At 41.4% G+C, this 25101-nt stretch overlaps 1 protein-coding gene and 1 non-coding gene across 5 annotated transcripts in view; both read right to left on the bottom strand.

Moving 5' to 3' along the window:
• The window catches only part of FANCC (FA complementation group C), a 232015-nt gene that overhangs the window by 73846 nt on the left and 133068 nt on the right, over positions 1-25101 (bottom strand). For all 4 annotated transcript variants that reach the window (XM_030800598.1, XM_030800664.1, XM_030800721.1 and 1 more), the window contains exons 5-6: positions 4049-4159; positions 3090-3154 (exon numbers count right to left, since the gene is read on the bottom strand). In XM_030800598.1, coding sequence (XP_030656458.1) covers positions 3090-3154; positions 4049-4159 — 176 coding nt within the window. The remainder of the gene's footprint in view (positions 1-3089; positions 3155-4048; positions 4160-25101) is intronic.
• LOC115836080 lies at positions 4502-4605 on the bottom strand. The gene has a single exon (XR_004031086.1). It is a non-coding gene; the product is annotated as a small nucleolar RNA U13 (small nucleolar RNA).

The following is a 25101-nucleotide window of genomic DNA, read 5'->3' as shown; positions in this document are numbered from 1 at the left end:
GAAGGCTTTCAACAATGGACCCGGCTGGAGATTCTGGAGGTCCCTCAAACCTTTTCCAGGGATATATCTTCTCTGGGCTCATGCATGTGATTTCCAAATTAGAGGGCTTTACTGGTTTTTCAAGAGCTCCTAATCTCCCCCTCCCTCTAGTGTCCGTTTGTGGTATTGCAGATTCTCCAGTGCTGCAACAAGCTGCTGAGCTCTGTTGTTCCAAAGTACGCCATTTCTGTCAGTGCTGGGAGTCAGGCGAGACAGATATCAGTCCCTCTAGTAGGCCCCTGAGAAGCCAAGGGCTTCTCTTCCCCTCCCAAAGAACAGGTCATGAGCTAGGTGCTTTCTCCCAATTCTGTTGAGCTATGCCAGCCTCCATCCACAGCACTGTCAATTCCCTAGTGCTACCACAAACCACTAAGCTTTCTTTTGCTCTCCATGGCCCCAAGGCATCAAAAGTAGTCTTCCTTTATCTGCAGTTTTACTTTTTGTAGTTTCAGCTAGCCATGGTCACCTGTGGTCCAAAAATATTAAATGAAAAAATTCCAGAAATAATTCAAAGGTTTTAAATTGTGCACTGTTTTGTTTGAGATGGCACCTTGCTCTGTTGCCCAGGCTGAAGTGCAATGATGCAATCTCAGCTCATGGAACCTCCACCTCCCAGGTTCATGTGATTCTCCTGCCTCAGCCTCCCGAGTAGCTGGGACTACAGGCATAAGCCACCATGCCCAGCTAATTTGTATTTTTAGTAGAGATGGTGTTTTGACATGTTGGCCAGGCTTGTCTTGAACTCCTGAAATCAGGTGATCCACCCACTTCGGCCTCCCAAAGTGCTGGGATTAAAGGCATGTGCCACCGCACCTGGCCTAAATTGTGTACTGTTCTGAGTAGCATGATGAAATCTCATGCTGTCCCACTCTGTCCCATCTGGAACATGAATCATCCCTTTGCCCAGGGTATCCATAATATATACACTACTTGCTCGTTAGTCACTTAGTAGCCATACTGGTTGTCAGATCAACTGTTACAGTATCACTGTGCTTGTGTTCAAGTAACCCTTATTTTATTAATACTTAATAATGACCTCAAAGTCCAAGAGCACTGGGGCTGGCAATTTGGATATGCCACAGAGAAGTTGTAAAGTGCTTTCTTTAAGTGAAAAGGTGAAAGTTTTCAACTTAACAAGGAAAGAAAAAAACCATATGCTGAAGTTGCTGAGATCTATAGTTAAAACAAATCATCTATCTGTGAAATTGTAAAGAAGGAAAAAAATTTGTGTTAGTTTTGTCGTTGCATCTTGCATGGCAAAAATTACTGCCATCATATATGATAAGTGCTTAGTTAAGATGGAAAAGACATTAAAGTTGTGAGTGGAATATATAAATGTGTTATGATTGGTGGCAATCAGGTTTGGTACTATCCGCAGTTTCAGACATCCACTGGGTGTCTTGAAATATATTCCCTATAGATAAGGAGGGATTACTGTATGCGATTTCCTCATCAGTGCTCCCAGTCAGTAGAGACAGAAATCAGTTCCTCAGTCTGCTCCCTAAAAAGTGAGAATGTTGAATGCACATTCCACTCTTCTTTTTCCCTCCCAAGGGAGAGTAGCCACAAGCTGGGTTTTTCCTACCAATCTCACCAAGCTGCCAGACCTGGAAAAGGGCTATCACGGTTGACATGAAACAGATTGTTTAATCAATTTCAATGTGGCTATTCTAGACTTTGAGTTTGCCTGCAGTACCGTGACTTCTTAATTGGTTCTGTAGTTCTCATTATAATTTTTTGGGATGTATGCTATAGTTAAGTCAATGTCTCTACTGGGAAATAAGGTCTAGGACTTCCTATTCTGCCATCTTGCTGATGTCATTCCTGAAGAACTCCTTTAATGTTATTATTAATTCAGTTTTCATCTTCTGGTAATGACCTGCTTATATCCCTTGCTCATTTCTATAATGGAGTGTTTGCCTCTTTATGATTTATTTTTGCAAGTCATTTCTATATTTTGCATTCTGATCCTTTGTTTCTATTTGTTAACAGATTTTAAAAATTATTTTGTTTATTGTCAGCTGCTTTTAAAAAATTCAACTGTGATGCATATTTTGGGAATTTGGTGTAGGGAGTACATACACACTGCACTGACTGATTTTTAAGGTCTTTTTAAAATAAATTTATAATTACATAATTCAAAAGATCCATCAGTCAACATTCACCTCACAACTAAACCCAAGTCTTTACCTGACATGTAAATAAATAAATCTAAACACTCTCCATGTCTCCTATAGTTCTTCTTACATTGCCAAATCCAACACAATGAAGATTTTCTCCAGTGTTTTCCTCTAATAATTATATAGTTTAAGGGTTAGGTGCAAAGGATTCCTAAAGGTTGAGGACAAAGACAATTTCTGATGGAGCTTGAATTAGCAATAGCTTTACAAAAAAAAAAAAAAAGAAATCACCAAGTCCCTCAGTCCCAGATTCTCTTGGTTAATGATACATCAAAAATGAAATGCCCACCAATGAAAACTGGGATTCTTTTACAGAGTGAAGAAACATTTGAAATGTGATTAATTGCCTTTTAATTTGTCTGAATCTCTTTGATTTGTTTAGTCTAGATTTTGGAATATCATGTTTCTTAAAATAGGGCATATGTTCACATCAAATGTTGCCTTGTAAATATCGTGTGTGTGTGTGTGTGCTGGGAGCAGGAGAAGGCAGAGCCAGGGCAGGCTAGTGTGAGAGCACACACTTGCATCTGTGCACATTGTCTTCTTGCAGAGTGAGCAATCCCAGGGTAAAACTAAATACTGCTCTTTCTTTTGTGCTCCCTACTGTGTATGTAGGGCTTTTTACCTAATGGGCCCACAAAAGACATTGTATGATTTACTTACTGCTCTGTGAGAGTTGAGAAAATACTGATTTTTAAAAGAGTTTGAAAAAACTCACCAATTTGCTATGTATTCTACTAAAATAATCTTTCTATATAAAATACAATCATAACTGAACATCCATTTCCTATGAATTGTAAAATTTTCCTCTCATAACCAAACTGATGCATTTTGAAACGTGAGAAGAAGGATGTTTAGTTTAACACCTACCGCCTTTGAGTGTTAAATCCATTAAGATGATTCTCTCTGAGTTCAGACGCTAATGATAAAACCATCTGTAAAACAAAATCAGTTGCAGGTTAACTCACGCTGCAAACAGGATTACATCAGTTCTATTTTTCTTGGTGTGAGTGATATTTCCGTTGAGATTCCCCCAACCCCCATCTTCTCATGTTTTACTCTGTCAGAGTGAAAAGGAAGCAGTGCCATGTCACATTTACTAATAACTGGGATTTTATGTTTAAAGTCTACAATTCTGCATTCCTATTTAAGCAATGAACAACAGACAGGTCATTAATTTCCTAAGAATTAAAACCAAATTCATTTAAAGAAAAGTTAGTTTATTTCTTCATTTAAAATTCAGTTCATTTGAAAAAAAAAAAAAAAGTTGTTCTTGTACAAAGCTTCCAAAACACCAGAATGGTTAACAAACATAAAAAACCTCATAACATTTTTTAGAAGAGTTACATCAAGACTATAAGTTAAAATTTCTCACATTTGGCTATAATTTAAGCCAGAAGAAAACAAAGCTTTAATATTAAAAGGTAAATATGTAAAACTATGTATTGAATTTTCTGTTTTGCTTTAACAGAAAATCCCAATCAGGTTATTTGAAATACAAGATTCGTTCAACAGTACAAGACTGTGTTTATAATAGCTAAGAACAGCTCTTCTCCCAAACATCTCTGAGTGAATAAGTGAGATGTGTCCCTAGAAAGAGAGGCTGATTGGTTGGTTTAGGAAAACCCTTCCTGGTTTCCTTCCTTCTCATAACTTCCCATCTCACATTTCTTCCGTACATGGCCATTAAGTCTGCCCAAGGTAAGAAGAGATAAACAAAGAAAAGTTAAACATCTCTTCTGGAGGACTGAAATATTTCCATTTACTCTTTTTGCTGATGGCACATTCAGCATTAAACATTTCAAAAGTGATAAATTTTAAATACTCACATTTTTAAGCAAACCAGGATAGTAATCTATAGGTGCATACCCAAGACCTTGAGTGAAAAGAGCAACTTCTTTATCAAATCTGAATGCTGAAAGTATATGAGATAATACACCCTAAAAAGCATAAACAGAAAAAGTTAACTTCTTTAAAAGTGAATACAAGTGCCTTTTATGTACAATGCCTACAATTTATTTGTACATGGGGGTGGTCTCTATGAAACAAAAAAATCTGTTTGTCAAAGTACCCAATTTACTTTGATTCAAAGTGTAAAAGAGAAATGTTAGCATTAAAGTTAACACATTAAAAAGAAGTCAACTTAAACAAACATTAGCAGTGAAACAAAAATATATATCATGAATGAGCAGTGTTTTACCTATATTAAGAATGGAATCTTTATTGTTTTTCAACTCAGTAAAATGTGTTTAACAGAGATGATAATTTTTCTTTTCTTTTAAGGTCAGATGGGTAACGTGCTGATGTCATACAAGGTTCGAGGGTAGCACATCGCACACACGTGTGTGAAACACCCAATCATCATGCTCATGAACTACAAAAGGATCCAGATATTAGAACTTAATATAAGATAGAGAACACATCACAAATCAGTAGGGAAAGGACAGATTATGTAATAAATGGTGCCTCAAAAACTATTTGTAAAAAGAAAAAAAGAGTCTCACCAGGTATTATTCATCAAAATATACTCCAGTTTAATGTAAATCAAAGAGATAAATGTAAAAATGAAATAATACACAAGAAGAAAACATGAACATTTTTCAAGTATCTGAATGAGAAAGGACTCTGAGAACTGAAAATCCTGGGAGTAAATCATCAGGGAAGAGGCTTGGCTGTGCTCAATAAAAATAAAATCTTGTGTTTACCAGAAAAATAATATGAGCACAAACTAAGAAGAATGTTAACAACAAACAGTACAGATTCTATGTTATCAAATTAATGTACAAAATATATGACAAACACTAAGACCGTAACAATGAATATGAACAGATAATTCATAAGAGAAAATACAAACAGCTAAGACACACATAGATGTTCATCCTCCATAATCAAAAAAGGTAGGGTAAAACACCTGTATGGCACTTTCACTTAATGAATTCAAGTTTTTTACAGACATGAATATCTAATGCTGTATGGGGTTCTATGAAACGTACTCTGTGTGAGCTCCTGGAGGAATAGAAATAGGGTCTTCCATACAAAGTGCAGTTGTGAATGGCACCGAGGCGCCCAAAGTGTGAGCAGATGCAACGCAGCCCAGAACCCATCATGAAGCTTGGACTTCCAGGGGTCTGCCTAGAGGTTTGTCACCTGAACAAAGACAGATTACGGGCTAACAGAGGCCCTGCCTTATAGAAAGCAACTTGAAAAAAATATATTAAATGTCTTCGAAATATTCAGAACCTTTGATATATGTGGCATACATTTAAGGAAATAAATACAAATATGACGACAGGAACTATGCTCGAAGATGTTCACTGTAGTGGTTATTTCTCATATAGTAAAAATTGTCTAACAGCAGAGAATGATTAGTATCCTTATATAGTGGCTCATTGTAAGCCACTAAAATGTTTACAAAGGGGCCAGGCACGGTGGCTCACACCTGTAATCACAGCACTTTGGAAGGCCGAGGCAGGCAGATCACTTGAGCCCAGGAGTTCGAGACTAGCCTGAGCAACACAGAGAAACCCCACCTCTATAAATAATACAAAAAAATTAGCTGGGCAAGGTGGTGCACATCTGTGGTCCCAGCTACTCAGGAGACTGAGGCAGGAGGATCACTCGAGCTCCAGAAGTTGAGGCTCTGCACTCCAGGCTGGGAGTTGAGAGTGAGACCCTATCTCCAAGGAAAAGAAAAGTTTATGAATAACTTTAATAGTATTTAAAATGGTTATATTATACTACTAAATGAAGAAAGATGTAAAATGTTATACTCAGAAATGATCTCATCAACATAAAAATAATCCATAAATGAGAATGGAAAAACAATGGAAGAAAATATCACTGTCTTAGTCCGTTTGTGCTGCTATGACAAAATACCTCAGACTGGGTCATTTATAAGAGCAGAACTTTATGTCTCAGTTCTGGAGGCTGGGAAGTCCAGGACCAAGGAGCTGGCAGGTTCAGTGTTTGCTGAAGGCTTCCAAGGTGATGCCCTGTTGCTGTGCCCTCTAGAGGGGACAGACACTATGAATGCTGTGTCTTCACATGGTAAAAGGGACAGAAGGGCAAAAAGGGCCCAGGGCACTCTCTTCCACCTCTTATAAAATCACCAATCCCATTCATGAGAGCTCTGCCCTCATGACTTAATCACCCCCAAAGCCCCTCTTAATATTATCACATTAGTGATTAAGTTTCAACACATGAATTTTAGAGGATATATTTAGATCACAGCTATCACCAAATGTTGGCAGTTTCTAGGGTGGTGCTAGAGACTCATAATAGTACCACCCTAGAGACTGCTAACATTTATATTAACATTATATATATATATATTTTCTTCTTCTTTCTACTTTAGTACGTTTCCTAGCCTCCCATATATGTATGTGCTTCTTTTAATACCAAGAAAAATATTTTTTGAAAAAGTTTTATTTGGAAATATTTGATCTTTAAAAAAGTCCTATACTGCATTTTGTGATAACACATTACGAGATAAAATGAATTTGCATCTGTGCATATAAATGTATATATGTAACTTCATACACAAATACTTGGAGATGACAGTCTAATCCAGGGTGGAGGCTAAGGGTGGCTCAGTGATGGGCAGGCAGGCTCCACAGACCCGGGACGACAAGCATGTGGCACACATACCAGTGACACTCTGGGTGGTTACCATTATCATGGTGGTCATTTCAATTTCATCATAAAGTATCTCATACATCCAAAAAGATACAAAATATTATGTCAAATTCCACAAACCTTCAAGCTTAATCGTTAAACATTAAAAATACAGAAGAAGCCTTCTATGCCCTCTTCCCTTCCCCATCATGATTCAACAGCAGTCCCTACCCCTGGGGGAAACTCTACCCTGAGTCTGGGATGCATCCTTTTGTGCAGATCATGTACTTTCTCCCTGTGAGCTCAGACCTGCCTCCGTATCCTTAAAAGAGAATCCAGGCAACACTCCTAAGTCATGTAAGTGGAAACCTGCCATTTCTACATGACATCCTATCTACAGTTTTCAAATTAGAATTGCAAGTTAACAAAGTAGCTTTAAAACATTACTACTCAGTAGAAGACGTTCATGATTAGTAAAAACAACAACAACAAAAAAACCCCAGCAATATGTACTACATGATTTACAAAAAAATGAATCCACTGGAAAGGGGTAAAAACAGGAACCTTACAGAGTTAGAGTGAACCCTGCTTAAGGTAGAGAGAAGGATGGGGCCACTTGCTTGTTATTGCTTTTTCCCTCTTTCAGTTCAAATCTGCCCCAAATACAGAAAGCAAACAAGAGCTGACCATAGCCCCAAGAGAGTTCGTCTCCATGTTGGTGGTGTTCTCTTCCAACACCAAGTGCAATCTGTGAGAGAGAGGGAGCAGCCACGGCTGGGCAGGCAGAGTCAGGGAGCTCAGGTACAAGCCAGCATGCCATCTATGGAGGGGCGATGGTGCTTACTGCCAGCTGCGCTTACTGCTGGACTCCACTGAACTTGCGAAGGCAGAGGGTGGGGCCTGCACAGCAGGGAGAGCACTTGGTGCTCTTAGCAAGCCAGGATGGGGCCTGAATCCCCAGTGGGGTGCAGTGCAGATGTTCTGGGAAAAGGGAAAGCCCGGCCAGGTCTGGCCAGCCATATGTCAAATCCACACGGAGGTGTCCAAGTCAGACCCAGGCAGCGAAGGGAGGACTTGGTTTGGAAACTAGGCGGGCTCCAAGTCGGCAGCAGTCTGGGTTTGCACAGAGCAGGTCAGTCTGATGCTAGGTGAGGGGAGGACAGTGTCAGAAGAATGCAACCTTCTGCTCAGGAACCAGACTTTTGCATTCTATTTAACACTCATTTAAAGCATTTACTACACACCAGAGGCTGTTCTAAGCCAATTACGAATAGCAACTCATTTAATCCTCACAGCCTATGCGTAGGTAGTGTTACTGAATCTGGGTTAAAGAGGAGGAAATCAAGACAGTTTAAGCAGCCTGCCCAAGGCTAGTTATTTACTCTATGGCCAAACCTTATAATGAACCTCCCTGTATCCACTGTCCATGAGACTGTTGGGATAGTTTTTAACAATGCAAATCTGAATGCTCTTCAGTCTGAGACCCTTACAGCTTCCAGTTACTCTTACTGTGAAGCCCAAACTTCTCAAAGTGAAGCAGCCTGGCTCACCAGCACACCCCACACCTGCCACCAGGCTTGACTTCTCCTTACTAGCCTGTTTGCGACCCTGGAGGGCCACAGCCTTTTTGGGCCATCAGGACTTTAGTATGTCCAATCCCCTCTGCCTGGGGAGCTCTCCTATGCCCCTCACTTGTGAGAATTGATTTCTTGAAGGAATTCTAGCAATTGTGACAACTACAATTTACCAAGTGCTTACAATGTGTGAGGCACTATGTTCTCTAAGTATGGCATCTCACTGAAAACCCCAGGTTCAGTTTTTAATTAAATTGAATTCGGCAAAGTTTCAATTAAGCCACAGGTGGCTACTGTTATTATATATCACAATCCACCCTTAAAAAATTAAAGCGCAAGGGGCTACAAACCCGGTTGGGATGGAAAGTAATGTAGTATGCAATTGAAGGAAACCAGTTTTGAGCAGTAACAGCTAAGGGTCAGTTAAGATTGTAGATGTTAAACAAAACCATGCCCAGCCTTTCCCCTAACCCACAGCCTCCCAGAAGCACTCACACCCTGGGCCTGGGACTAGCTCATGGAGGGTGACTTCCCAATACTGCATGAGCTTCGTCTTGACATTTGATAGATTCAGAGGGTGAGATGAGAGATTGTAAATAATTCTTAAGTACTGTTTAAAATAGCCACAAATAGTTCCCTAGATACTACAGTCATGTATCACTTAGCAACTCGGATACATTCTGAGAAACGCTTTGTTAGGCAGTTTCTTTGCGTGCAAACATCACAGAGTGTACTTACATGAACCCAGATGGCTCAGCCTGCTGCACACCTAGGCTACATGGGAGAGCCTATTGCTCCTGGGCTACAAACCTGTGCAGCATGGGACTGTACAGAATACTGTAACATTGTGATCTAAACCTATCTAAACATAGAAAAGGTACAGTAAAACTATGGTATAACACTGAAAAAATGGTACACCTGTATAGGACACTTCTCATGAATGGAGCCTGCAGGACTGGAAGTTGCTCTGGGTGAGTAAATGGGGAGTGAATGTGAAGGCCGAAGACATGACTCTGCACCACTGTAGACTTTACAGACACTACACACTTAGGCTACACTAAATTCAAAAAAACATGTTTCTTTCTTCAGCAATAAACTATTCTTAGCTTACTGCAACTTTCAAATTTGATAAACCTTTTTTTTTGGTTGAACTTTTGGACTATTACAATCAATGCTTTGCCTAAAACACATTGTACAGCTGTACAAAAATATCTTCTTTCTCTATATCCTTATACCATAAGCTAAGCTTTTCTATTTTAATTTTTAAATTTTTTTTACTTTTTAAACTTTTTTGTTAAAAACTGAGGCACACTGCCACCCAGACACTTGTCCTGGTCACTTCAATCCCTGGCTCGCTGTTGTGCCGGTATGAATGCAAACCCCGCTCTCTGGCTGCCAAGCATGCATGTGGCCAGGACAGCAAATCAAGCATTCAAGCTCCAGGCAAGAGGTCTTCTCAGGTTCCCAAACAGGCTTTCCAGAATTTCCCCAAGATACTGAGACTCAGCCCCTTCAAGACCTTGCTGCCAAAGAGAATCAGAGAGGGGATCGGGAAGCCGTTCAGACTCTCCAGCCCAAGCTTGTCAGCACAGAGCTCAACACAAATTTGTAAACTTTCTTAAAACATTATGAGATTTTTTTTTTTTTTGCTTTTTTTTTTTTTTTTAAGCCATCAACTATCATTAGTGTTAGTGTATTTAATGTGTGGACCAAGGCAATTCTTCCAATGTAGCCCAGGAAAGTCAAAAGATTGGACACCCCTGCTTTAGCCTCTTCTGTAGTGAAAATGGACTTGTACCCAAAGAGGCAACTCACTGTCCACAAGGACACCATCCCAGATGCTGGGCATCGACCTCCTGCCTCCCTGGAACAGACCTTATCTGAGTCCTGTCAAAGCCCACATTGTCCTCCAGCCTCTAACGTCCAGACATGTGCCAGAATAGCCCCTCAGAACTGTCTTGATGAGATGGGACAAGGGGTGGTGGAAATCCAGGTTCAGAATGGCTGCCTTATCCCTCCCTTCTGAGAGGTCTGTACCTGCTGGTTGGAGCCCTCACTCCTTAGGAGGCTTGGCCCATGTCCCAGGAAGTGCCCCCTAAAAGGACCTTCTGGTCTCTTCCTCCTCTGAGGGGAGCACCCTGGAATGAGACCCTCTGTGCTAGGGAACACAACCTCCATTCGCACAACCAGGCTGACTGGCGCCCTGATGCCCGGAGGCAGGAAGAGACGCAGGATCCAGCTTGTGTCTGTGCATCTGTGTTTCTCCAGCTGTGGTGCCTATGCAAATAGTGGAACCCCAAAGAACACTGGGTGGTCAACACACAGACACGGCACCCAATAAAAGTATGTAAGGTTAAGCTGAATAACAGTGTCATATAAAAATGTTACTTAATTTTATAAGAAAACTGAGTTAAATTTTGTAAGGGCGTTAAAATATAATTTTAATAGGAAGCTATGAAAATTATCTACACTTGTTGTACAAATGACTGAATTTTGGGTAACTCTGTAAAAGCCACTTATGGGTGTAAAGAGGGGTCTGTCACTTACTTTATAAGACATCGACTTCCAAATCTGTGGTGTTTTTAACCAGTGCTCTCTGGTGATACTAACATTTCTTAGCCTGAAGGAGCATTTCCATGGAAACCATAATAGAGATTTTGCTAATTTTGGATTAAAATAATTATAAAATTGCTTGGTTGGTTTATGCTCTTGTTAACCAAATGCTCCTACAGATAGCATATTGCACATGTGTTTTGATGTGTTCTTTCATCTAAGGTCAATTTCCCTTGGTTTATTCATCAAATTTTATTTACTTTAGATAAAAGAGATCTTGTAGTTAGCATCTGCTCTATGAATCTGTACTTTCTTAGAAATACAAACTCTCACACAAAACCCCAACCTATTTTATCAAAATCTGACCTATTTCATTAAAATCTGGATTGACAATAATATTTCCAGGTGATTTACATACACATTAATGATTGTTACTAGCTCTGTCACTCAGGCTGGAGTGCAATGGCACAATCTCAGCTCACTGCAACCTCTGCCTCCCGGGTTCAAGTGATTCTCTTGCCTCAGCCTCCAGAGTAGCTGAGATTACAGGTGTGCGCCACCACGCCCAGCTAATTTTTGTATATTTAGTAGAGATGGGGATTCACCATGTTGGCCAGGCTGGTCTTGAACTCCTGGCCTCAAGTGATCTGCCCACCTCGGCCTCCCAAAGTGCTAGGATTACAGGTGTGAGCCACCACGCCCAGCCGATACTCTATTCTTAAGAGGATAAAAAGTTATATGGGTGTACTGATTTGTCAAAAAGGTACAGTAAAGATTATACATTTCAATGCACATACATCTTATAAAAATAACAGAAAATAATAATAAAGGGGTGGGGAATGAGCTGAAATATAGATGAAGCAGAAATAGCACATGATGAGTAGTTGTTGAGGCTGAGTGTCAGGTCTATTACACCATTTTGTTTATTTTGTATATGTTTAAAATGTTCTGTAATAAAACACTTGTATAAAAATACAAAGTTTATTTATAACATTAGCTCTTAAGATTTTGGCTACCTTTGGAGAGGAAGAAGGAAGAAAGTGGATGTCAGAAGCATGAACAAGGCTGATTCTATCTTGTGGTTACAAAAATGTATTTGCCTTGTAATAATTCACTGAGCTTTATCTTAATGCTTTATGCATGTAATTCTGTATGCATATTATGTATCAATAAAAATTTAAATATTAAAGAGAAAAACTGAAGCACATACACATTAGCTAAGTCCTACACAGGGTCAGGTAATTAATATCACTGTCTTCTCCCTGCACATCTTGTCCCACTGGAAGGTCTTCAGGGGCAATAACAATAACATATGTGGAGCTGTCATCTCCTGTAATAACAATGTCTTCTTCTGGAATGAATCCTCCTGAAGGACCTGCCTAAAGCTGTCTTACAGTTAACTTTTTTTTTTTTTTGATACAGGGTGTTGCTGTGCTCTGTCACCCAGGCTGGCGATCACAGTTCACTGCAACTTTCAACTCCTGGGTTCAAGCAATCTTCCTGCCTCAGCCTCTCAAGTAGCTGAGACTGAATAAGCTGAGGCTTATTTTTTAATTTAATTTTATTTTTTGTAGAGGCAGGGTCTCCATATGTCACTCAGGCTGGTCTCAAACTCCTGGCCTAAAGTGATCCTTCCGCCTTGGTCTCCCAAAGTACTGGGATTATAGGCATGAGCCACCACATCTGGCCAACTTTTTTTTTTTTTAAGTAAGTAGTACACTCTAAAATAACAACAAAAACTATAGTATGTTAAATACATAAACCAGTAACATAGCCATTTATTATTATCAAGTAATTATGTACTATATATAATTGTATGTGCTATCCTTTCCTATGACTAGCAGCACAGGATGTTTGTTTACCTAGAATCACCACAAACACGTGAACAATGTGTTATACTACATTACAACACCTATGATGTCCCTAGGTCACAGACACTTTTCAGCTCCATTACAATCTTATGAGACCACCATTGTACATGCAGGCTGTTGTTGATCAACATGTCATTATAAGGCATGTGATTAAACTTCCAATGTCTGCATTGCACGAGCTGACTTTAACATATAATGTTCTGGAAAAATGAAAATGTAGTATCTCACTTATCTGCAAGGGATACACTCCAAGACCCTCAGTGGATGCCGGAAACCTTGAATGGTACCTAACCTTTCTCTCTCCTCTCTCTATATACACATACACACACACACGTACACATTGTGTGCGTGTGTGTGTGTATATATATATATATAAAACAAAATTACATATTTTAATTTACGTCTTTTTTCCATAATTCCCTAATATAAGTGGCTATGAAATGCCACAAGAGTTTTTTCCCTGAATAAAATAAGTGTTAAGTCCTAGAAACAACATACAGTGGCCAGTATATAGTTACATAGTTTTCAAACAGACACCTCAAACTTTGGTCCTCTAAATTTTCATTTTAAAGTAAACTTAAATATTGATGAGCATTTCTCATTGCTAAGAATAATTTTTTTTTTTACTGCCACCTAGTGGTAAATAGTCTAAACACAAAACCATTAAAGATTAGGCATTGGCTCTTAGACAAAAATAAATTCCTATAGTCATATAATAATAGGTTCTTTTTCAAATGCTGGCAGAGCGATCTTGGAGATCCTTTACTCTAACTCCCTCAGTTTACTAATGAAGCACTGAGTTTCTAAATATACAAATCAGTATTTAAGAAAAGGATATGGATATAACTGAACAGGTTCAGACATAAAGATGTACAGATATTATCACCCTGACCATTGATATAAAATCTTTCATGGGTAGAAAGTACGGGAACTAACATGGCTGTACCTAAAATGATTTTAAGCCCAATTTCGATTCATGTAAAAGAATGAAACTCTGCTCATGTGTGAAAAGCCATTGAATATGCTTAGATCATGCGGGTGAACTTTCCTAAGAAGGGGAGTTTTAAATAAAGCAGAGGGAAATCCACTGCCCTTGCTTTTGGGTGCTGTTAGTTGTCCTTGCCTCACTGTATCTGCTCCCTCATGTAACAGACAGCACATTCACAGGCAGGTTAGGAAAGCTGGAGCAATGGGCTGTGGTCTGGAACATGGTCTGGGTGTGGAGGAAGGGCTGTGGGTTTTGCTCAGGCAAAGGGCTAGGAGAGCCAAACTGTGGTCAGTATTCTCAAACTGAGACAGAGCACATATATTATGCTTCTCTAAACAATTTCTTCATCTGATCATTAAAGTCTTTTAGAATTTCCACCACTTTGCTCTCCATGGCATATCTCTTTATACAAAATATACAAAAAAAAAAAAAAAAAGGTGTTGGCTGGGTGTGGTGGCTCACGCCTGTAATCCCAGCACTTTGGGAGGCCACGGCGGGTGGATCACGAGGTCAGGAGATCGAGACCATCCTGGCTAACACGGTGAAACCCCGTCTCTACTAAAAATACAAAAAATTAGCTGGGCACGGTGGCGGGTGCCTTTAGCCCCAGCTACTCAGGAGGCTGAGGCAGGAGAATGGTGTGAACCCAGGAGGCAGAGCTTGTAGTGAGCCAAGATCGCGCTACTGCACTCCAGCCTGGGCAACAGAGCAAGACTCCACCTCCAAAAAAAACGTGCTTATAAATAGGGATCCCTTATTTATTCATTCAACAAACACAGGTTGAGGATGATCTGCTTTCAAGCCACTCTCCTGGGACCACTGGGGTGAGAAGCCCTGCAGCCTGGTGAAGGGTGCTGCAGGTGGGAACAGCCATCACATGAGCCAGCTCGCTGAGTGCTGGAATGACTCTTGGTGAGGCAGCCACTGTGGGAACAGAGCAAGGAGAGATGAGTTCCAACTGCTGGGTTTTAGGGTGCTCCCAAAGACAATGGAATCTGAGCTGATTATGAGGGCTGGGGAAGAAGACGAAGCGGAGGAGGGAGAGGCGAGGGGAAGAGAGAAAGAATGCATGTGTGATGTGGCTGGGACAGGGGAAGGTGACTGGGGAGGCAGTAGAGAAAAAAGGTGGGAAAACCTCTCCTGTCACTCCCTAAGGCTCCCGGCCCCCACTCGAGCCTGCCCCTACATGGCCTCAGCCCGCCTGGGCAAACTCACTTCCCCTGCCTTTCTCTTTCATCCCTGTGACTTGGTGGCATCAGACTCCTGGCTGGTCACCAAATTCACCCAGCCCCTTCCCACCTCCAGACCATTTCCTTCTTCTGAGAAACCCAACAACCTCCCCGCCCCCATCTCTAGCTGCCAAAATCATACCCGTCTTTCAAAATCCACCTTTCTCCAGGATTCCTGTTCTAGTTCTTAACTGGGCAAGATGTTGTTCTGGAGTCTCTGTGGTTCCTCCCTTGTGGTTCTCTCCCTGCACCTTCCAAGGTCACCTTGCAGTGTAACGGTGAGCCTGCTCTCCTGTGTCCACCGTTAGCATGCCGGCGCTCCATGGCAGGCACTGCCTCGCTGTCCTTCACATTCCTAGCACAGCTGTGAGCCACACAATAGTCGTTCAATAAAGACCAGGTGAGTCAAAACCAAGAGCACAGATTGCTCTCTTACAGCTAGTGAAGAACGTAATCGCTGCAGGATTCCCTTGTGATCTCCTTATAGGAGAACACAACAAGTTTTCTTTTTCACAATTTGCTTTCCTAAGTTGCAGGTCATAAAATACCCACAGAATACTGGGAAAACATGACATCACTATGTGCTTTTACTTCAAAGACATTAACTCATGTTCGTAACACTGACCAGAACCTGTACACCGATGAGAATCTACTTTCATTGGCTAAGGTGTTGCTTTGGCGCCACTCAGCTTGCAGTAACCTTCAGGTGCTGGGATTAGAACATCCAGGACGGACAGGAAAAGCAGAAGCAAAGGAACATCTTTGCTGAAAGGGGTCCTGAAATATTCAACCTCAGCTGTATTTAAATAGAAGTTATAATGCATATCCACATATTTAAAAACACTTTTTTCCTGCAAACCTGGTTAGTAAAACAAAGCTTTTGTTAGTTCCATCCGATACACTCAATTATTTTTGGCCCACCAAAATGTATTTCTCAGGTATAACTCGGTGTGTTTAACCTCTTTCCTTAAACCAGTCTATTCAGTCCCGGGCCTGTGGCCATGCTGCCATGTCGAATACCTGGAGGGCTCTCTGACCATGACCATATAAAATACTTGTGCCCAAATGCTGAATTACTTGCTTCTCCCCTCCTCCTTTTTTTTAATGTTCCCACAGCATTTTATGTAAACATCTAGTAAAGCATTTATGTTATTATACTGGAATTGTTTGTTTACTTAATATCAAAATGCCCAAATTGACTAAATTACCTGCAAGTGACTTGTATTTTTCTAAATTAAATACCATGGTGAAAATTGGCCAATTTTCTTATAACACAATTTTAAATTATCACTTCCCCCTGCCAACAAAGACAAACTAGAAATTAGAACAACTCATAAGCACCACCTACATTTACTTCACTAAAAAAGGAAAGAAATGTCCTCTACAGAGTAAGATGCACCACTACTCCCCAGCAAAGCATTACATGACAAGACAGGAAAGAAGATTCGTGTTACAAAACTGTTAAAAATACATGTGAAAGGTCTGCATAAAGGAAGACCTTGTGATCTTAGCAAGAAAAATTCAGTGTCACAAAGATGTCAGTTCTCTGGCATAGAATCTCAATGCAGTACCAGTAACAATTCCAAATAGGGTTTTTGGTGGAACTTCAGAAGCTTTTCCAAAATTCATATGGAGAAGCAAAGGGCCAAGAACAGCACATGCTAAGGGAAAGAAGAAAATTATAGAAATAAACAGGCAGCATGATTCTGTTTATATAAAGTTCAAAAGCAGGCACTAAAGGAGATATGGTTCACGGATACACACACGAGTGGTAGACGTGCAAATCCCTCCAATCACCTCTGGCTGAATGTCCTAAAGGTACCAAGTAAAGTGAATCAGATACTTCCCACTATCGTATTCTGTGCCTATTAGTCTGAAGCCACCTATAATACTGAAATGTCTCAGGAAGAAAATATTCTTGTAACATGGTTTCACAGATAACTCTTTTAAAATCTGAAATCCTTAATATCTGAAATAATAAAGAATTTCTTTCCATATTATGACATACAGTGCATACCCATTGGCTGGTGATAAAACTATTACAGAAATAAGATATAAATTGCTTGAAAAGGTATTTGGAATTTTGTAAGATAAAAAGTATTTTAGTCTCCTATTTCTTTGTGACTTACAAATTAAGAATTAAAAGATATTCCAACATGCAAATAGCACTCTTCATACTAGAATAATCTACAATCGAAATGCAAAACTCAGTCCTAAATTAAAGGTATGGTTTTACTTTTAATTCTTTCTGAAAATCAGGCATGTTTAGGTTAATTTAAAATTATTTTGAGAAAAAAGGAGTAATTACCTTTATTACATATATTCATGTTAATGCATCCTTTAGTGAAGTAATAATGAATGGTTGGACTTCTTTAGGCACGAAGACAGTCTAAGCTTAGGGCCTAGACCTTATTTCCTTCCAACACAAAAATGGCAGTCTGAGTAAATTAACCTAAGCAGTGACACAGGAAACAAATCATGCCCAATTCCCAACCCTGAACCCAACAACTTGCTACCAACAGTGAATGGTCTTCCTTATCACTCTTATTAGGGCACGACAGATTCCATCTAACAGATCTGCAATTACCATAGTTCCTTTTCTTTTAATCCAGTATTTAAACCGTTCAATGATTTCCAGTTTCACAGAATTCATATCTACCTAAGCCTAAGTGGACAAAGTGTAATTCAGCGAACAATTCCCCACTGCAGGAAAACTCACCATATAAAACATGTTTTCGGAAACACTTGTCCCCATTACATGGTTAGGAAGCAAAATTCAACAAGTGGTCATCGACAATTTTGCCTCTTACATAAACCACACTTTGAGATGTATAAAAGTATTGCTAATTTCAAATCAGAGAAGAAGCCAAGTCTAATTAATTTTTCCTCAGAAAATCTGAAATCTTACCATATGTTTAAAATGGACTTACTATTCAGCACTTTTTTTTGCTTTTTAGGAGATGGGCTCTCAGTATGTTGCCCAGGCTGCTCTGGAGCTCCTGAGCTCAAGGGCAATGTTCACACGTCTGCCTCTCAAGTATGCACTTTGTGGGTGGGGCCCTAGAATCTGCTTCTCCAACAGGAGCACAACTCACCCCATTGCACCAAAGGTTGGTGTTGATAAACTACATATTGGTCAAGCCCCTTAATAAGACTGTTGAAACACCATTAAGATAAGTAGGTTTAAACCAATCACATTTTCTCAGTGCTGCCACCACTGACATTTTGGGCCTGACAATTCCTTGTTGCAGGGGCCTGACCTGTACATTCCTGCCTTCTACCCCCTCAATGCCAGGAGCCCCCTCACAAGTTGTGACAACCATACATGTCCCCAGACATTGCTCAGATCCCCTCGGCAGCAAAATCGCCTCAGCTGAGCAGCTCTTGTTTAAACACACATCCATTTTTAGAACTGAGTTTGGATTACGGTTTTTGAACATTCATCTTGTCTCTGGGATAAAGATGAATATTACCAATATAAAGGAGATTTGTGTGGCTAATACAGAAACACTCTGGAGTAACTATCATGTGAAGAAAGCAAGTCATATAATACAGTCAGCAAAATTCCACTTATGTGAAAACAAACGTAAAAGTTATTTCCATATATAAAGGCAAAGAAGACTACAAGAATCTGCACAGCCCACTGATATCAGGTTACTTCTGAGGAGGCTTTTGAGGTTAGGGGGAGACTGCTGTGCTTGGACTGCTGGATATTTTTTTTTTTAGAAACTGTATTGATGTATTAATTGTGTAATTAAAATAATAAAGGAAAGAAAGTTCATGGAGCTTTAAAGTTAAACAGACCCTGAGTCCTAGCTAGTGACCTTAGGGTAATTTTATTTATTTTTATATTATTATTATTATTTTTCTGAGCAGAGTCTCACTCTGTGGCCCAGGCTGGAGTGCAGCGGCACAGTATCGGCTCACTGCAACCTCCACCTCCCAGGTTTGAGCGATTCTCCTGCCTTAGCCTCTCGAGTAGCTGGGATTGCAGGCGTGTGCCACCACGCCTGGCTAATTTTTGTATTTTTAGTAGAGACAGGATTTCACCATATTGGCCAGGCTGGTCTCAAACTCCTTACCTCAAGTGCCTTGACCTCACAAAGTGCTGCGATTACAGGCGCGAGCCACCGTGCCCGGCCTTAGGATAATTTTCAAAAACAGTGTTGGGTCTCCTCAGTTTCCAATTCCATAAAATGTAGATGATAAAACTGACTTTGAGGAAGTTCACAGAAGTGAGTGAGGCACGTGCATGGGAAGCAGCGAGCATTACGCGCTCCCAGCACGTCTCCCATTTGATGCTGCTGTATCTGAAGTCGCAGTTCGGATGAGCATGGAATATAATCTGAGAGCTGCGTAACCCCAGTTCCTGGGTTCTGGATACCTCTAACCTTCTCCCTCTTCACGGTCACGGCCAAGGCCCACCTCCTGCCCTCTGGCTCGTCTCCAATGCCTGCTCCTGCATACACTCACATGACCATATCATCTCTGGGTCTGCCACGAATGTATGCAGAGGCCCAGGAGGAGCCAAGACTGAAAACCGGAGGGCCTAAGTCAGCGTTTCTCAGGATGTGATGTGCAGAGACCTCAATCTGAATTATCCTGCAGACCACCTTGGTCCCACCCAGCCCACTGAATCCAAACCTCTGGGGGTGGGGCCCTAGAATCTGCTTCTCCAACAGGACAAACACCCCTCTCCACTGCACTGTAAAGTCTGGGGCTCACCAGCCACAGACCTGACTCAAGCTCAAATGCCGTGTGTCTTTATCTCCTGTGCACTAGGGAAAGAACCAGGAGAGGACAGCACAGGGGGAAGCCCAGGTCATCCTGCGACCTCCCCACCTCTGCTGGAGTGACCCCTTCCTCTGGTTCAAAATCTCCAACAACAGGGTGCAGACACACCCTAGACCACCGTGTGTGGTGAGATTACTTGAGGACCTGGCGTAGAACGCTTTAAGGATGGAAACGTCTCAAGACTTGGAGTCAGACCCATTTAGGTTCAACAAGTAGTTCTGCTTCTCAGTGAAGAAAATCACTTACTGTCACTACGCATCAGTGTCTTCATTTTGAAATGGAGAAAATAATACCTCTCAAGGTGAGAAGGACTGAAAGAAACCGTGCGTGTAAATCGCCCGGCTAGAGATCTGGCTCATAGTCGGTGCGAAATAAATGTTAGTTTCCATGGTTCAGCGCCAGGGCTGTTTCTCTGACATGGGCCAAATGTCTAGAACCTATCCTCATTAGGGGAAGAAAGAGGTCTTTAATGTCTTCTGTTTCATCATTCCGTTTGCCTACATAGCAAGCATTTATCACTGCCAATACTGAACTGAACTCTTTTCTATCTCCCACGAGAGATGCGATCTTCACTGTCTCTTCCTGGGGTTCTTCCCAGGCTCCCAGGAAGGCAGGTGTCACGCCACTACTGCCACAGCTTCAGGAGGCACAGGCACACAGCGCGTGGGTTAATGCAGCCTGCTCCAGGAAAAGCTCCCACTGGCTCTTGCCACTGCCTCCAAGAACAACTTCATACTGAAAACATCAAACCCCAGCACCATCATTGACCCTAGGGAGGAGACACAAGAAGTCAGAAGGAACCATAAGCCTACAACTCACACTGCTTGGTCCCATAAAGGAGGTCAGGAGTTCCTAGAAGGGAGAAATTTCCGTCCAGTGAAAAGCAAAATATTTGCTTTCCTTGGTACATATTGCTCCTGTCCATAATTTCAAATCTTCCTACTCAGTAAACCTTATCATCCTTCAGTGGTGGTCACATGGCAGTCTGAAACAGGTCAGTGTTTGTGTCTGTTTTCTCAGTAACTTCTCTGTTTCCCACTAACTGTTACTTCCTGCAGTTTCCCGTTCTCTTGTATTTTTATGTCCACTCTCCCAAACCCCACCATTTATAATCCCTCCCTGGACTGACTCTTGGGCCTTTGCCTCCTGTCCTTAAGCCTAATCTACCTGAATCCTTTTCTCATTTCACTCTGCATACTCAAACTTACAGTATGATGTGCCCTATGATTTTTAATAAAAAAAATTACAAATAAGTTACAAATGATATTTTAAGTTCAAAAAAGAATTTCCTTTCATTTAAATCTCAGTATATGTAATTTTCTCATGATAGCATATTATTTGTGCATTCTGGGATGCTATTCAAATACTGTGAATATCAATTAAATATGCCAATTGCTCTAACTTAAAAAAAAATGGAAAAAATTTATTCCCATCCCTTTTGCAGTTTTACAACCACAGCCAAAACAAATTACTGCAGACACGTTTCTGTAGCTTTTGCTTCAAAATCCTGCCTTCAATGTTTTTTTTTCCTTTTTAAAATTTATATGTCCCATTGCAGTTTAAGTAAAATGATCTACAATAAAAACCTAACTGCCCTGGTATTTTTAGAGCCCTTTTTACTATGAAATAAACACTCAGAAACCTGGAGAATTGCAGTGGTTAAGTCTGTGAGTGGGAAGGAAGGCTGCTCATTCACAGACCCTCCCAGCGCCCATTATTTACATAGCCTATTCCGCGAGCAGGATGCTGACAGAACACAATTCACAGAATTTCCACACGCAGGTCCAACCATAACAAAGTCTGCAGCTTTTACTTTTGCTTACAGAACCTCTTGCTTGCTCGTTCATTATTTCCAGTGGGGGGGGATATAGAGTAGGCTTCCCAAAAACCAAAACCAAAAGGCTTTAGAAAATAAGCCTGAATGAAACCATGGCATTAAGCCGTATCTATAAGAATGTATGTAGAAATATGTAGATACATAGACCTGGAAATGTGTGCTTTGCTAAATACATTTACTGGGATCAGATCATGCATTTGATAAATATTCTGCCAGGCTTAAATAATCATCCCTTTGAAAACATCCTCATCTCCCTGGCTTGCCCCCTTTTCTAAAGTCCAGTGGTACTTGCTGTGTAAAACCCTGGCCCTTGTGAATCCACGCTGCAGCTTTTCTTCCCGGTGCCCACACAGCTGAACACTGCTGGAGAATATCAGACAACTGAGCTGACTGCGTTGGCTTGGATTTCTGACCACAACCCTCGAAGGGGCTCAGCAGTGCCTCGCAATCTTCTTATGCATCCTTGGTCATTTTGCTTGGCCACTTCCTGAGTAATTATTTCCTGCTTCCTCTCTCATCACACCACCACCCCTTCCCCAAAAGTTCTGGTGAGGAGCTCATCTCATATGTAGTTGAGAAAACAGCAATTAGCAAGAAACTCACTCATCTCACCACCAACCAATTTAATCAATTTACAAGCTCACCTGCACATGCACACCCCCATGTCCTGTCTTCCCTCCTATTCGGATGGAAGGAGTGTCTCTGCTCCTATAAAGTGCAGCTGTCCACTTGGGCCCTGATCACCTCCACTCCTACCTCGCCAGGACCCTCCGCAGCAGTGACCCGCGTCATTGCTGGATTTCTCGTGTCAATTACAAACATGCTAGAAGAGCTACCTAGATTAAAAAGAAAAAAGTTCTTCTTGATCCTACCTCTCCCTCCTTCTAATTACTCCTCATCTCTGTGCTCTGCATTTAGCACAATTTCCTGAGAAAGCTGTCTAAACTTGCCTTCTTTGCTTCTGCAACTCACATTCATTCTTCAGGCTTCTCTAATCTGGCTTCTATCCCTACCAGTTCACCAGTCAGAACTCCATGCTGCAAACCGTGGGATCCACCCCTGCACCCTCTTGCTTGCCCACTCAGCGGTGCCCTGGGCTGCCTCTTCCCCAGGGCTGCACCTGTACATCTCCAGGATGCAGACGCACTGCCCACCCTGGCACCGTGTGGGTGAGACCAGAGCAGGTAAGCAGGGTGGCCCTGGCTTCTGCTGCTGGTACACCACATGCTATACATTTTTTGCTGGTACACCACATGCTATACATTTTTCTTTTCATCTAGTCTAACTTAGCTGGTACTTTCTCTTCAACCCCATTTTTAGACACTGGAGACCTGGAAGTTCAAGTGATCCCCAGGAGATTTTGTACAGTCCTGTGATTTTAGATGCCATCTCTATGCTGAGGTCTTCTGTCATGAAGCGCTGGACTCCAGGAAATTTTGTATAGTCCCATGGTTTTGGATGCCGTTTCTATGCTGGGGTCTTCTGTCACAAAGGTTGCACCCCAAGAGATTTTGTATAGTCCTGGGATTTTGGATGCCATTTCTATGCTGAGGTCTTCTGTCATGAAGGGACTGGACTCCAGTCTTGAGGTGTCAGGACAGTGGCTTTCAAGTCCATGAGATTTTGTATAGTCCCATGATTTTGGATGCCATTTCTATGCTGGGGTCTTCTGTCATAAAGGACTGAACTCCACGCCAACTTCCCCTTCAGCCTCGCATCTGGGCAGGTCAACAGAAGACTAAGAAAGCCTGAGTACTCCCTCCTATGGCACAGGGTGGGGTTCAAACCTCACAAGGCCCAGCCCAGCCCAGCCCCAGCCACCATCCTACTTCCTTTTTTTTTGTTTTGTTTTTTTTGAGACAGGGTCTCACTCTGTTTCCCAGGATGGAGTGCAGTGGTACGATCTTGGTTCACTGCAGCCAAGACTTCCTCAGCTCAAGCAATCCTCTTGCCTCCCAAAGTGCTGAGATTACAGGCATGAGCCACCACACCTGGCCACCACCCTACTTCAATAGGGTGACCAAACCTTCCAAAATTCTAGCTCCAGCCCTGCCATCTCTCCTATGCTCCAGATCATACATGCAACTAGCTTGCCTGACATCTGCAACTGTGCAATTGGTATCTCAAAGTTAACACAACTAAGACTCTTATCCCAGCCATCCCCAAGCCCCTTTTTCATCTTTGCCACCCAAGAACATGATTCTACCAACCACATGGTTGCTCCAGTCAACATTTTAGATGTTACCTTCGACTCATCCTTCAAATCCTCTCCCTCATCCTCCATACCCAGGTCCATCTGCAAGTCCTGCCAATTACAGCTCAGCTACACTCTGGATAGGTCTGCTTCTCTCCAGGACACTGCTTTCACCCTGATCCCAGCCACCATGATCTCTCACCCGCATGCTGTCACAGCCTCCAGTCTCATTTCTCTCATTTTATTCTTGCTTCCTCCCACGAGATCCATTTTCCATAAGGCAGCAAGAGGAGGGAATATTAGGACATATCTCTCTTAAGGCCAAAACAATTTTTATGAGTAGGAAATGTGAGTTGTTCTGAACGCCATAATACTTTTGATGAGACTGATTTCCTTTTTAAGAATGAAGATGGAGGGAACAATGGGAGGAACACCTTGGATGTGAAATCTAAAATCAATTCCCACAGTGCTTCAGCCACATCAAGCTGGACAACTACATCTGCTGGGACCAACGACAGGAGGAGCAAGGACAACGACCAAGGACATCACCAGGTAGACATCGTGTTGCTATGTGAAGATGACCTGGTAGTAGTCACCTTCACTTGTTCCCAGATTTGAGAGACAAGCAAGTCTGTTACACCTCCAGTTCCTGCCACAGGTACTTTCAGTTGAAACTTGACGCCCCAGGGATGGGAAAGCCAGTAGTGACACAGAAACTGGATTAGACATTCAAAGACCTCAGTCCCAGTTTCCCAACTTAAAATAGCTTTTTAAATGTTTCTTAACATTTAGGGCCTCACTTTTCTCATTTTCAAAGTGAGGATATAACATTTTTCACAGGGAGTTGTTCAACGCAATTACGAATCAACAAACTATAGAAAACCATTCAAATATGTTATTAAATATAACCTCTCTAGAAATGTCCCTTTAAAAACAGTACCTTCCCTATTAAATAAATGGTGCTGGGAAAACTGGCTAGCCATATGTAGAAAGCGGAAACTGGATCCCTTCCTTACACCTTATACAAAAATTAATTCAAGATAGATTAAAGACTTAAATGTTAGACCTAAAACCATAAAAACCCTACAAGAAAACCTAGGCAATACCATTCAGGACATAGGCATGGGCAAGGACTTCATGTCTAAAACACCAAAAGCAATGGCAACAAAAGCCAAAATTGACAAATGGGATCTAATTAAACTAAAGAGCTTCTGCACAGCAAAAGAAA

This window comes from Nomascus leucogenys, chromosome 1a, assembly GCF_006542625.1.
Source record: "Nomascus leucogenys isolate Asia chromosome 1a, Asia_NLE_v1, whole genome shotgun sequence".
Lineage (NCBI taxonomy): Eukaryota > Metazoa > Chordata > Mammalia > Primates > Hylobatidae > Nomascus > Nomascus leucogenys.
The sequence above is the reverse complement of the archived record's forward strand: the minus strand, read 5'-3'. Positions and strand labels throughout refer to the sequence as shown.